General features: G+C 54.5%; 4 protein-coding genes across 4 annotated transcripts; 1 reads left to right on the forward strand and 3 right to left on the reverse strand.

Annotated features, from left to right (window-relative positions):
* Positions 1 to 3,305: 3,305 nt before the first annotated feature.
* On the reverse strand, positions 3,306 to 5,251 carry PV07_11012 (uncharacterized protein; the record flags this gene model as incomplete). Its single annotated transcript, XM_016398400.1, has 3 exons — positions 3,306 to 4,178; positions 4,287 to 4,940; positions 5,129 to 5,251. 3 exons carry the CDS (start codon positions 5,249 to 5,251, stop codon positions 3,306 to 3,308), a joined length of 1,650 nt encoding a protein of 549 aa, XP_016242962.1.
* Positions 5,252 to 6,366: 1,115 nt separating this feature from the next.
* PV07_11013 (uncharacterized protein) lies at positions 6,367 to 8,519 on the reverse strand. The gene has a single exon (XM_016398401.1). The coding sequence runs from the start codon at positions 7,923 to 7,925 to the stop codon at positions 6,735 to 6,737; it is 1,191 nt and encodes a 396-aa protein (XP_016242963.1). The 5' UTR covers positions 7,926 to 8,519; the 3' UTR covers positions 6,367 to 6,734.
* A 933-nt stretch (positions 8,520 to 9,452) lies between these two features.
* On the reverse strand, positions 9,453 to 12,321 carry PV07_11014 (uncharacterized protein). Its single transcript, XM_016398402.1, has one exon. It carries the CDS (start codon positions 12,130 to 12,132, stop codon positions 9,631 to 9,633), a length of 2,502 nt encoding a protein of 833 aa, XP_016242964.1. The 5' UTR covers positions 12,133 to 12,321; the 3' UTR covers positions 9,453 to 9,630.
* Positions 12,322 to 12,538: 217 nt separating this feature from the next.
* On the forward strand, positions 12,539 to 13,981 carry PV07_11015 (uncharacterized protein). Its single transcript, XM_016398403.1, has 2 exons — positions 12,539 to 12,816; positions 12,882 to 13,981. Exons 1-2 carry the CDS (start codon positions 12,814 to 12,816, stop codon positions 13,848 to 13,850), a joined length of 972 nt encoding a protein of 323 aa, XP_016242965.1. The 5' UTR covers positions 12,539 to 12,813; the 3' UTR covers positions 13,851 to 13,981.
* The last annotated feature ends 209 nt before the right edge of the window (positions 13,982 to 14,190 follow it).

Consider the following 14,190-nt stretch of genomic DNA (forward strand, 5'->3'; position numbering starts at 1 on the left):
GTGAGGTCGGCCACATCAGCCGTGTGTTGTCCGAGTACAGTGGTACCCTATCCCACTACCCTTTACGGCGTTATTTGGTGGACAGAGACAAAAAGGACAAGCAGGCTTTTCCCGCATCGTTTCAGCTTTTGCTGCAAAAAGCCTCACCGCCACCGCCTGCCTGCCTGACAGGGGGTATACCGAGTGATTGGGGTTTACCTTGGTAGGGTATGAGGATAGCCACTACCATACTCGGTAACTATAACTCGCAGGACTAGAGCGCTGGGGAGATTACAAGCATTTGCTGACCCACAGCGCCAAGAGAGGCTTGGTATAGCTTAAATCACCTGCTCTGTGACTGCTCCCTCGTACTCGTACACAAGTCCTCTCGCATGTCCCGTCAGCTGCTCAACTAGCACTAGCTACACTTGATATACACACAAAGAAGCACGAGCGAGAGTAATCCGGTTCGGAGCGAATTCCTCCGGTTAGCGACAAGGACGGATTGAGATTGGTAGAGCTGTACTTGGGTGGTAAATGCCCTGAGGTCTGGCTCTGGGCGACTGGAACTGTAAACACCTAATTAACAAACATAAGTATCGTTGAAAGGTCAAGAACCTGGCTATGTGCCCAAAGAGCTCATAGTGCCTACTCTACTCGATCACAGCTGGTCTGCTGCTCTCATACTGCTTGCATGCTATGGTTGAGTCCGCCGTGTCTTCATTCCTTTGCTCATCACTATCTTGAGAGTCACCAAAGAGATGCTGCACATTTCAAGCACTCCTATTACGCGGCCTGAATTACTTTGGAGAAATATGAAAGGAGTCCCACTGGCGAACGATTTGAACAACTGATTGATCAATCGACGACTAATTAATTCGCCAAAATGCTATTGGATATGGCAGTACGCAGACTAGCCACATACAGAGCAGAATTAGTCGAGACTCAGTCAGCCTTGTCCTCTAGGTTCCCCCAACAGAACTTGCTCTCCATGTTGACGACATGCCCATTTCACGACGTCACATTTTGCGAATAGCAAAGGCCTATGGGGAGGCTGCAATGCCGCCTGTCTACCCACAAACGATGCAACACTGGTCCGGAAAGGACTGGGTGTCGACTAATTTGGTCGAGATGTGATCTACATGACAAATCGGCGTCAAGGGGGCATCCTGTCTCATATCTACTTTACAACCTATTCATATAAAGCCTCTTCGCGCACATAAAATGACCAATGTGACGGCACAAGAGCAACCCCCAGAGTCGTATCTTCGAGAACAACAAGGCTTCGCTTCGTGTTCAGGAGTCGCTATCTGGACTCAGTTCTGTCGAAGGCGACATGTCCTCTTCTCCTTCTCCCAAGGAAGCCGAGACGACCGCAAGCACCGACGAGACGACGACTACCAAGACTGCCCACCAAGTTCGCCCGATCCACGGTTGGAAATGGGGTCTGACCTGCGTCGCCATCTACCTCACCGGCCTGCTCTACGGGTTGGACACCACAATCGCGGCAGATGTCCAGCCAAACATCGTCAAGTCACTTGGACACATTGAAGACCTGGCCTGGGTGGGCGCCGGGTTTCCGCTCGGCGGTGTCGCCGTCATCCTCCCCCTCGGATACGCATATGGCCTGTTCGAGATCAAGACGCTTTACCTCTCCTCCATCATCCTGTTCGAGGTGGGCAGCGCAGTTTGCGGGGCTGCACCGAGCATGAATGCGCTCATTGTCGGCCGGGTCATCGCAGGAGCAGGTGGCGCGGGCATGTACCTGGGTGTGCTCAACTATCTCGGAACCTTTACGACGCTGGAAGAGCGCAATCTGTACAATTCGATAATCGGCATGGTCTGGTGAGCACCCCCGTCGAACGAGACGAAGCATAGGAAGAATCTCACGTACATCTGCCTCAGGGGGCTCGGTGCCATTCTAGGGCCTCTTGTGGGGGGCGGCTTTGCCACGTCGTCGGCCACTTGGAGAGTAAGTTGATGTCGTCCTCAACTTGTGGTCGAGAAATTGCTGACCCAACAACCCCTGTCCAGTGGGCGTTCTACATCAACCTGGTGATTGCGGGCGTCATGGCCCCGGCGTTCATTTTCCTCCTGCCCACCCACCAGCCGGATCCCGACAAAACGCTCTGGGACAAGCTTCGTCACATGGATTGGCTGGGGATTGTGCTCATTGCGGCGTTGTACACCACGTACACTCTGGCCTTGACATTCGGGGGCGCGCAATGGGCCTGGGACAACTACCGCTTCATCCTCACCGTCACCGTGTGCGGGATGATCCTGGTGGCGTTTGTGGCCACTCAATACTTTGCCGTCTTCACCACCAAGGAGCACCGGCTGTTCCCAGGCCACTTCCTGCGCTCACGGACGCTGGTGCTCTGCTTCATCTGCATGTCGACATCCGTCACCTGCCTCTTCCTGGGCGCGTACTACATCCCGCTCATCTTCCAGTTCGCGCGGGCGGATTCGCCGCTCATGGCGGCGGTGCGGCTGCTGCCCTTCATCACTCTCACCATTGCGTGCATCCTGCTCAACGGCGTCTTCATGCCCAAGTTCGGCTACTACATGCCGTGGTACGTCGCGAGCGGCGTCTTCACCGTCGTCGGCGCCAGCCTCATGCACACCATCGCCCCGGACACCTCGCCCGCGCGCATCTACGGCTACAGCATCCTCTTCGGCGTCGGCTCCGGCTGCGCCATGCAGTCCGCGTACAGCGTCGCCGCGACCAAGGTCCCGCCGCACGAGACCGCGGCGGCGATCGGGTTCATCAACGTCGCGCAAACGGGCACGATCGTGGTCGCCCTCGCCATCGCCGGCTCGGTCTTCCAGAACGTCGCCTTCGACAACCTCAAGCGCGGGCTCGCGGGGGTGTCGGGCGGGACGAATGCAACCCGGTACTCGGACGCGGAGATCCGCAACGCCATCGCCGGGACCCAGTCTGTGATTTTCCAGCAGGGCAACGCCGAGGTCAGGGAGGCCGCGGTCGGCGCCATCATCGGGGCCATCGACAGCGTGTACATCATGGGCATCGCGGCCGGCGCGGTCACGCTGGTGGCGGCGTTGCTGATGAGACGAGAGAGATTGTTCGTGAAGGTTGTTGCGGGCGTCTGATCGAGCGACGTAATTGCTCGCATCTCAGGCTCCCGTCCGGTATGGTGTTTTTCTCGGTTACTTTTATAGACATCTCGCGATCTGGAGGGGGGAACTTTTGTTGATAGAGCGCGGACAGAGGTAACGGAGGATCTATATTATTTTTTTTTTTCCACTTTATACTTGGTTGATTTCCCACGCCCATCCCGCCTAACAGTCCCGCCTAACAGTCCCGCCTAACAGTCCCGGCCCTCCTCACCACCAGACGCAGCCCTGTACCACGAGACCAGCGCGTCGACCACGATCTTATCCACGTCCTCCTTCCGAAACATAGGCGTGTCCACACAGACCGACCTCTGCGTCAGGGTGTCCACCATGAGATCGAGGTCCATGTTGACCACCACCGCGTGCGGCGGATAGAATTGCGCGTGCGTATGCATTGCTGGCATGGGCGGTGGGAGATACGGCGCCCTCGTGGACCCTCGCACCATGTCCTCGAGGGCATTGCTCGGGACGGCCCACGGCACGGTCATGCTCGAGGGCCTCTCCTGAATGGGGATGCCCAGGGTGTGCAGGTACAGCGCCACGCCGTCTGGGCCGAGCCACGCGCCCTCGTATCCCGAGACGTGGATCTCGGAGACGGTCGCCGCGTGGGGTGCATCCGCGCCTTCTTCGAGCGTCGTGATGCTTGAGGTCCAGGAGGAGGAGGTGGAGGAGGAGAAGAAGGAGGTCGAAGCCGGTCTCGGGAGCAAGGACGTCAGCGGCCGCCTCGAGCTGCTCACGATCCGCCGTATCACCTGCGACATGCTATCGCCCTCGTCCACGGCTGCCTCGTAGTGGAGGCTCTGGTCGGTGCCGCGGAGCAAGAGCTCCCTCGCGCGGCGCCGCAGCTCGTCGACCGTGAGGCGTGCCGCCAGCGGGAACTTCAGCGTCCGGAGGAGCTCGGCGCGGCGCGTGTGGTGGGACGAGAGCAGGCGGTAGCAGTGCTCGATGCAGGAGCGGTGGAGGCGGCGCGAGAAGCTGGTCTCGTGGATGCTGTAGGTCCAGAGCGGGGTGATGGTGCGCATCGGGCCGGGAACTGAGGCTGAAGATAGGCTGGGATGTGACGGCTGGGTTGGACAGTTCAGCTTTTTGGCCCAAGAGTCTTTGCATGAAAGAGATGGGACAGGATAGAGGAGGGTGCAAATACAAGAGCTTGTCTGAGGAAGTATACTGACTTGTAAGACAACGGAGCCTGACAGCTTCGTAGAATTGTGGTCTCGGGCGGCAGGATATGCTGCTGCTGATGGTGATAAAGAGGAGCTGAACATGGGTCTGGCTCCGTGACCATGGCTTAGAAGAGACTGCAAAGAACTATCGTCTGCGATGTTCTGTCCCAGCTTCTCAAACCCCAGACCGTCCTGACTCTGCATCATTCTGTCGCCGACGGCCCCGCCGAGCACATTGACATTAGATCGCATTCGACCGCCGGCGTCAACCACGGCAATGTCGACGCTCGCACGCCCAGTGTTCGCTTCTATATCCATGGTAGGATGCATCAGATGATCCGGTGCCATCGACGCAATACTGCTCGTCTCGGTGCCTGTCCCTGTCCCTGTCCCTCCCCGACTGTCTCTCTCACTCCCACTTACGTCTGCGCTCCCGCTTCCACTTGTGATCCCAGCGCCCACGCCCCTGACCAACGCCACGCACCTGAACACCTCGGTGGCAAACCGGGGCATCTTCTCCACCACCTTGTTCTGGACAGCGAGACGCTCCAAGCGCAAGACCGCAGCGCGGATGTCATTGATGATGGCCTCTTGAGAGGCGAGCTTTTGCCTTTGGCGGTCCCGCCACGCGCGCTGCGACAGGCGGGTATAGAGCCGGCGGCGCTGTCAGGACGAAATATTTTAGCTGGCGTGTAACCAACGAGAATGGCTCGACGGGAGTGGAGTTGGCGGTTTGCACAACATGCGTTGTACTTGTTGCGTTTTGTACGATGCGACTAAGGGGCACATCCAAAGCAACAGCTAGGAATAGGCGTCGAGGGCGGAACAAGGCAAGGGATCAATGAACATACCGCAAGTGGTTCTTCGATAGAGTCTGTAAGCTGGCGGTCCGCTAGACGAGGGCGGCCTCGTCGTCGTCTTGGATTGGTCGGCCCACCTGGAACATTACTGGGTTTTGGTACGATTGTTGCCATTCTCGAAAGAGATGGCGCGCGGGATCAATGTCGCACCGGGGACTCAGCCAGGACCAGCCAAAGTAGAAGCGAAGGTCTCGAGTTGTATTAATTGATGCAGAGAAAACTAGAAACCGGTCAGATCAAGCCTGTGTGAACCGTTTGGACATGGATAGTCTGTATAGGAGTAGGTCGGTATATTGTTCTAATGGATGATATCGCAACCTGCGGTGATTACTATTCGTGGACCTCTCGCTAGTCATGGTGGAGTCCATCACTAATTCTAAAATATGTGATTGGCTATACGAGTATCATCTAGATGCGCTAACCATATTAATCCCTGGCTGCCAGGTCCAGACTCGGGGAGCTCACAGTACTTTGGCTTTGAAGCTCACCTCCCTAATCTAAAAAGCCTGGGGGCTGAGCGTGGTGCATGAGGGAGCGTAGATCTTCGAGGCTATCGAGAGATGTTGGCCAAGGACAGTCAAGTCAGATAAAGGCTATGACCCAAGGAACGACGTTGGTAGGTCCCGTGAGTTTCGAAGATGGAAAGTCTCCAAGGCAGCGGCCACTGACCGACAAATTCAGCGGAAATCCTTGACCTGGCCAGAGCGCATCTGGCCAGATCCTCGAGACTCCACCCGCCCAGCTATTAGGGAAGCAGGCGGAGCGGTGCAGAGCTTGGTAATTCTCAGTAAGAGAGGCACTGGAGGAGACAAAGCAGGAGATATATGTAGCAATCACAACAACAGTAGCAGTAGATATTACAAGGGCGAATGCGCACTACACTCTGGACCCGACCCGTCCGGTTCGGGTTCTACGCAAGAGCGACGAGTCTCCTCCGAACCAGCTTACTGCTGTGTCGGTCTACCCATCAAATAACTTACCGCCACAGTGAGAGAGGCCGGAGTGGCGAAAGGAAGCCTCTGGAGTCCTCTCCGGATTGCTCGTACTCGTTACCCCTCTCACAGGGACCAACGAGTATTGCCTGAAGCGGCCACGCAACCCTCTAGAGAAAGTGGAACTAACCCAAGATACAGAGTCATGCATCTGGCATGGCCGACCGGACGGATAATTTTAGCCGGATAAGTATGAGTATAGCTAGGTTATGGCGACCACGGATATATCTATACCTTTGTGCATTTGTTTCTATATTGGGCCCTGTACTCATGGAAGAGATTATCGGACGTGACGCGGCACAGGATTTGGAAAGCTAGTGCCATTAACCATCAATCCGCCAAACAAGGCGTTAGATCCTACATACAGGAGTCAGAGGCCCAGAGGACTGTCTTGTCTCCTTTCTGTTCATTGCAAATATCATTCATACAGCCCGGATCAGTTTGTCCACCAACGCCTGCGCTATTTGTGTCAAAAATTCTACCCCGCCATCCATGGTCTTTTCAGAGCCACCATATCCCACTGCGCTCGTGACTGCCTGTGGCCGCCACCGGCCTCCCTTCCAACAAACACCACTGGGTATACAAATGTACCAGAAACATCACAATCAGTACACCACGCCAAGGAGTGCCATCGCCAGTGTTGCAATGACCAGGAGGGGCGAGCTCAGGACTAGCTTCTTTCCCCCAATTGCAGCGTTCGAACTGGCCACGCTACCAGCCTTGATTTGCGTATTCACAAACCCGCTTCCACAGCTCTGATCCACCTGGGTCGCGCATGGAAGATACGTCTTGGCCAGGGGCTGCGCCGCGTTCTCTGCATACCCGGCAAAGATTTGCATCGTCTCCTGAAGACATTGGCTACAAGTGGGTCGTGCTGTCTCAGGCATGGACAGCCCTACCGCCGTGTAGTAAGGGTAGAAATCGGCCGCATTGGACGAGTTTGTAATGGCTTCGCTGAAGCAGTAATTGCCCGTACTTTGGTCCTTGAGACATGTGGCGCGATAGATCGGCTCATAAGCCAGAAATCCCGCGTAGGCTTGCGACACGAGTGGATTCTGCTGCTTGTAGTCCTCGCCACAGTTGGCGTTGTCGATCAACTGTGAGGCGAGACTGCTTAGCAAAGGCGAGCAGATCGCCAAGGGTGCATTGCACGCGGCGTCAAGAGTTTGCGTAAGGAGTGTAAATGACCGTTGCGCACGGAAGAATGAATTGGAGTTTTGCAGAAGAAGGGACACGGGGACGCAGGATTGAAAGGTCGAGTTGTTGAGAAAGTTGGAGAAAAACTCGGGACAGGACGAGCTGGTGAAATTGCTGCCTAAAGAGGTGTCGAAGGGAGTAGGTAACGGAGTGGTGACGACTGTAACACTAGGTGCGGTTAGTGTCGAGACGCCCGGTGTCGACAGAGGAGTCTTGGTTTCAGTGCTGATAGCCGATGTCGGGTCGGCGGAAGAAGTGATTGTAACTTCTGAGGACGAGGTCGAAGATGTCGAGGTAGAGGTAGGTTCGGTCACTGTTGTCGGCACGACACTGTCCCCGGCCTGTCTCCTTTCGAGATAAACATTCCGGCGAGGGGGAGGCTCCCGACGGTCAATGTGTATCTCCCCTCTTGCAGCTAACTCTTGGTAGAAACTTGATTCATAAACTTGCACATCCAGTTCCATCACTTGCGCACACGTCGGTGTCGCCATGACAATTAGGGCCATCATTAATGAGATTATTGTTGTCGTTATTGTCGTACAGTTGTGGATGTGCCTTCGCGCCCGCAGCTGCAGCGGCTTTGTGGAATAGGTTGACATGGCCGCCGGCGTCTTTGACAGCGCCAGGCGATTGCAAGGAGCGTGAGTAAAGATAATGGTCGATGGTAAAGAACGGACGCCTCTGAGTTCTCCTCGAGGCACGGACTATAGCAGGCAAGTCGTGACCCTTGGTGAGGCGATCACATCAAGATTAGGGATGCTGAGATAGGTATCGAGTCTCTTAGACGTTGTAAGAGCCTCACCCTCGTAGAGATCCAGATCCAAAGCGTCACAAGAGGTCTTCTCTTGCTGATATTCAGTTGATCCCACCCGATTCGGAGTCTGGGGATCGATGTCACACGTGTTGTACCCTGGGCGCTGATCCTGCTGATCTGCCGCGGAACAGAACGTTGTGCCGTTTCGGGAATAGATGGTTTCAAGGTGGACAAGCGAAGAGTCGGTTCGAGACTTGTCTGAGCCGCAGGAATGGCTAAAGGTTAGTTGGTTGTTCTCGCTGTGTTGTCGCAGCAAGACCGGAAGACAGCGACATAAGAACAATGCTCACAGCAAAAGCTTGAAGAAAACAAAGAAACATGATCAGACCTGCAGCAACCCGGCAGGTTAGTCAACACACACCTACCAGGATGTTTATTCCCATGTTTTCTTTGGAGATTGGGCCCATCGAAAGCATCTGAGCGGTATCTTTACCAGTCAGCGTTAGCAGAAGCCGACCATTGGAATGTGGACAATTTTTGGACCATGTTCCATGCGAGCCTGGATTGTTGCATCCACAGGGCGTTAAGGAGGCGTTCGAAAGCGGAAAGCCTCAAATTCCTTCTGGTAAGCGTCCGAGCACTTGGATGGCTTATGGCTAGAGAGGCGCTCGGTGGCGCTCTCGTGGTCCTCCGTTTCCCCATAGTCGTTGGTGCCAGAGACACTCAACCACGAGGGGATGTTCATTTCGCCAACCTAGAGGGATTCTGGGCCCCCTTTCGTGGTCCAGAAGTGTCAGACGGTCGATCATTTCCTGGTCTAACCGATATCAAGAGCCCCATTCCACCTCTTAGCACGAGAAAGTGCTGTCCAACACCGAGAGAAGAGGTCCAAGCGATTGACGGGGGTCGGAAGGGGCTGACGCCGGGTTCGCGCTAGGGCAATAACCGCATGAGAGAATTGGACGAGAACGTGGCCGTCGTCAAGGCTCAACACATTTGAAGTTCAGGCATTTCAAATCAAACACAGTGAGGAAGAATAGTCCGCCTTGAGAGAGCCTCAGCCAGTAGAGAGGAGGCATTCGTACTTGCTCTGGGGACGTTGATGAGGAGTTCCCGGCTGATGGGTCGAGTTCGAACGCGGGTGAAGGAGACGAATTTACCGGCGACTCGCTTGAACTGCCAAGATTCAATAGTCGCAGCAGCCACCACCACCACAGTCCACCATGGCGAGAGATGACGAGAATCAGGGGGCCGACGAGAGGGAATCTGGGCATCTGAGAGTCTCCGACTGCGCCTCGAATTCGTCATGCTGGCGATTGTCACTCACCTTTGTGATCCTCATTCTATGGCATGGGAGAAATCGTCTGTGTGGCTCGTCGTCATATCATTGGTCATCCTATATAATTGGTCATTTCCGTCTCTTCCTCTGCCACCGGCCAATCCAAGTGCTTCATCCAGTATCTACAGATCAATGTCATGTCATACGAGTGACATGTTCTCGCTTCGGCCCAGAACAATCATTGTCTCTCCAACAATCACGATCCTCCACGTCAGCTTCGTCTCTGGTCGGCGTCGAGGACGAGCGGGCCCAGCTCGGCTTCATGTTGCTGGGAGCGTAGTCTATTTTCCTTCTCCTGCAGACGTCTATTGAAGCCCATGGTAGCCCAACCTCCTACTCGGTTGAAAAACACTCGGCCCGCGGGGTGTTGTCTGACCCGGTCCAGGAGACTCGTCACTGCTTCTCGAACTCGCCAGTCTTCATGCCAGAGACCCAGAGCGACGTAGAAGAGTCCTGCTTCTGACATGGGAGCCATCTCTAGCAGCTCCAGAATACTCTCGTAGTCAGTGCAATATGCGTCCAGAGCTAGATAGATGGCCCCGGCTTCCGTCGGAGTCAGGTGTAGAGTCCGTAGCTTGGATAACGAATGATACAGATCCACATACGGCTTTGTAGGTGCTCGAGCTAGCATCTTGGTCATACTGACTGGGGAGGTTGGAGAAATCGGGTCCTGTGCATGCGCCGCCAGGTCGGAGATGAATGCGTAGTAGGATCGTGTGTTACGCCACCCTTCAATTCTGGCTGCGGATGCCGCCAGTTCGCGAGTTTTGGCCTCGTCGCTCGGCCAGACATAACCATGCCCTTTCAGGTTCTTACTGGATGTTTTGAGTGACATCGGCCGTGCTGGGGGAGCTGGTGTGGTAGCAGTCGCATCCACGTTGTCTACCTCTGTTGGCGGTATTACTGTGAGATTGCTGGCTCCATACACAGTCTCCTCAAAGGCCGCCGCTATGCGAGTGAATTTGGTGATATAGGCTCGAAATTTAGCTCGAATGATAGACTCGCCGGCTCGAGATGTAATGCTTCGACTGATATCTTCCATAAAGAGTCCATCTCCTGTAGCATCTGAGTGATGGTGATCTTTGTGGGTCAGCACAGCATGGCCGTGCTGTTGGAAAAAGGTTGTCCCCTCTGTGACTGGTGCAGCCTCAATGCAGGATGAGATTTTCATTCTGCCCGACGGCAAGTCACAGAGGAGATCCCACCACTCAGGATGGTAGGAGAACGCAGGATTTGTGACACCGGCAATAAACCCAGGGACTTTCAGAAGCTCGTCGATCTTGGTCAGATCGGTGTATGGGAACGCGTGACGGGTGAATCCTCTTAACACGCCACCGGAAGCCAATGCGCAGGCCGCGAGAACAGCTTCCGCGACCTCTCCGGATGGTCGATTGTGGCCTAGGAAGATTACTCGTTTCTGGGTGAGCATGGCATTGATGAGGACAATAATGGGATGCGTGAAGGCGCCAGAAGTTGTGAGATGGGGATGTAAAGCAAAAGGCTGAGGTTGAGATAGATGGGGATTGCCAAAAATCTGGACAAGCTTGATGAGGGAGAAATCGCCCACTGTCTCGGGCGATAAAGCTGTAGGGATCTTGACTGGGATCGGGATGCTGTTATAGACGATCTTTGACTCAAACTCGTGTGTGTCTCGGGGAACCGAGTATTTCTGCTCTTGCTTTGTCGGCGACTCGGGGGCGTCTGAGGTCTTCGCAAGGGCTTCGTCTGCTAACCGTTGGGCAATCATCTGTTCAAATTTCTCCACAAACATGTCCTTGACGTCGCTTGCCTGTAAAATGTGTCGCTCTAGCAGTGACAGTCGTGGCATCAGAGACAAGTCCATGGCGTTCAGGGCATTATACAAGAGTTCCAGAGTGTCTGACGTCGGTGACTTGAAGTAGTCCTCGAGGGCGAGCAGCAAGAGCGGCTTGTATATGTGGAGAAAAGAGTGCCTCGTACAAATCGCCATTGCCTTTACGATGGCGCCTCTTTTCACCGAGCTGTCTTGCTTGGTATTGACCAGGTTCAAGACATACATTAGTGGAGGGCTGTCCATGTCATCTGCGTCACTTTCATCACCACTGGTGTCGTCTGCGGAATCTTCTCCTTCGACATCCACAGCCTCACCAGCTTCTCTTGCGCGCCTCCTTGCCTCCCGCTGGAGCCTTCGAGCTTCTCGCTCGGCGGCCTCATCTTCACTTGTGCCAGCGTCTTTGTGCAAAAAGAACATGGTCCAGTCTTGTGGCCGGACATGTGTTTGGTCCGGAAGCATCAGCTCGGCCAACATGTTCTCATCTGGGCTAATTGCACCAGGGAATTGATGTTCCATAATTGGGCCCCGATCAATATCGAACGAAGCAACAAGGATGTATTCCACATGAGGTTCGCTTGAATGTAGAGGGTATTGCGATCTCAATCGCTTCGAGGGACGAAAAGGTCCGTCCTCATAGACCGTGGAGACTCTCTGGGAAGACCGATAGGAGCCCCTAGGCGATGGCGGGACAAGGGAGCTTTGCGAGGACACTTTGTAATGAGAGAAGGTGGACTTGTGAGAGCCCGAGTTGGAAGAGGTAGATCTTGGTCGGTCATGGTGCCCGCTCACGTTCACAGGGTGAGGTCGATAAACAAGCGTTTCGGTCATGGCTTCGTAAATGTCGTTGTCGTCGTCAGGTCTTCTAGGTTGGGTAGGGACAATGTTTCGTGTCTTTATCATTAGCGCTGTTCGGGGTCGAGCATGCCGCAGGAGAGGAGAGGCGAAAGGCGACTGAGAGGAAGTATCAAAGTCTCAGAAGGCTGTATTTGTCCACAGTCTCTGGCGGATCGTGTCAGAGGCCCCCGGCAGTCAACGTGTGCCAGAGATCCGACATGCAGCGCCTGGGATACGGTCCAAGGTTTGCTCTCAGTTCCAAGGGACTGCATGTTGAAGGGGGCAGCCGATCCCCTGCGCTGCGGAGGCTCCCCATAAATTTCACCCCTGCGATCGTTGGCCCAAGAAGCCCCTGAGATCGGCATTTTAGCGCCCGAGACTGGATTGAATGGTGCTGATTGGGAGTTTTGGTTTAAGACGCCACGGGCGCCCAGATGCCCCCTCCCGCGAAGCTCGCAAAACCTTCCACCAATGACTTCTGATATTGCTGCCCTGCCAACATCAGCTTGTTTACACAATCACATGCCTGGAGATGGTTGTTGTATTCACAACATTGACGAGAGGGACTTCACTCCACCACCTACCAGCTATCTCTAACCGAGTGAACACTGCAAACTACCTCTCTGCATGAAGCAGCGACTTTTCCGAGAAGACTGGACTCGTCTGCGCCGAAACTACCAACTACAGTAACCCTCGGATCAGCAACTGAAGCGAACGTAAGAGTATAGGATTTGATTGACGGTCACAATGGTAGGTTTGATCCCTCTTGTTGCTCGCATCTGTCTTGCATGCTCACTAAGACCTCATCTATGCAGACATCATACAAATCTACATTCAACAACTCTCCCCGTTCCTCGCCTTTTCGCCGTCCTGGTTCACCAGGTTCCCCTACACTCGTCAATGGAGGGAGACCCGCAACTCCTCCAACCAACAGAAGCGCCGCTTCACCATTGACTTCACCATCTAAACTCAAGCATGCTTATACCGTGTCAGAAGAGGAGGAGGACGAGATCGTGGTGTCGACCCCCTCCAAGACCACCACAGAGCCGCCCTTCAGAAGAGCCCAAACTGAACCCCCTCCTTCACCAACAACGGCTCGTCTTTCGCAAGCTTCTTCGCCCTCGAAATATGAGACAGGCCCGCTCTTAATGGCCAATTCGAAGAATGCAACTAGCAGAGAACCACGAAGGCTCGTCTCCAATGGTATGCTCTCTCAAAATGATAGCCTCTCAAAACTCCCGCCACAACTTCTGCATAATATGCGCGAATCCTTTTCTGTCCTTGATTCCAACTCTAACGGCACAATCGACGCCTCTTCTGTGGCCGAAACTTTACAATCTCTTGGACTACACGAGAGCAATCTGTCCCAATTCTTTCCACCGGGACAGCCGCAACAAATGTCCCTTCCCCAATATCTCAATCAGCTAGCGAACATATTGGTCGGACTATCACCTCAACAAGAGCTTCTCAATGCTCTTTCTGCATTCGACGACGACGATAGTGGGCAGATCGATGTTGCAGAGCTCCGTGCAGCCTTATTGAGCACAGTGCCAGATCCAGGAGAACGGCAGCTGACGGGGAGGGACATCGATCGAGCCATGGAGGGCTTCACAGGGAGAAGAATCTTGGGCAAAAATGTTATTGGTATCGCTGGGGTAAGAGGCCTGAAGGACCCTGCCCCAAAGAAAGGCGGCGATGTATTTCGATACCAGGAGTTTGTGGCGAACTTGACGGGCGGACCTGCCACCGACTCTGTGCGACCCCAGAGCGTCTCTTCGCGGTAATGGTTGTCGATGGTTGATCGATCGATGTAACGGCGTTACGAATGGGTCATGCGTTTTATACCGACCAAGTATTATATATATCCATGGTGAATGCATCGTGGTTCATCAAGCTGTCAAAGACACGCTGGTCTCTTTATCCACCGCTCCAGAACTTGTCCACGAGGGCTGAAGTACGACTAGAGACTTCACTCCTCGTCTCTGGGTTGCATTGACATGGAATCCGAGGTGCTGCTGCTGCTGCTGCTGCTTCTTAAACAGCTACGGTACCATAGCTCGCCCGACCTGGCCCCAACACTGCCGCCAGACTCAGTGAAACTACCCTCGTCCATCTGTTGAACCA

The sequence above is a fragment of the Cladophialophora immunda genome (genome assembly GCF_000835495.1).
Source record: "Cladophialophora immunda strain CBS 83496 unplaced genomic scaffold supercont1.7, whole genome shotgun sequence".
Taxonomy (NCBI): Eukaryota; Fungi; Ascomycota; class Eurotiomycetes; order Chaetothyriales; family Herpotrichiellaceae; genus Cladophialophora; species Cladophialophora immunda.

What these genes read in the sequence shown, in the direction of transcription:
- PV07_11013 (XM_016398401.1), bottom strand. Translation starts at nt 7,925, where the DNA reads ATGTCAACCTATTCCACAAAGCCGCTGCAGCTGCGGGCGCGAAGGCAC.
- PV07_11014 (XM_016398402.1), bottom strand. Translation starts at nt 12,132, where the DNA reads ATGATAAAGACACGAAACATTGTCCCTACCCAACCTAGAAGACCTGAC.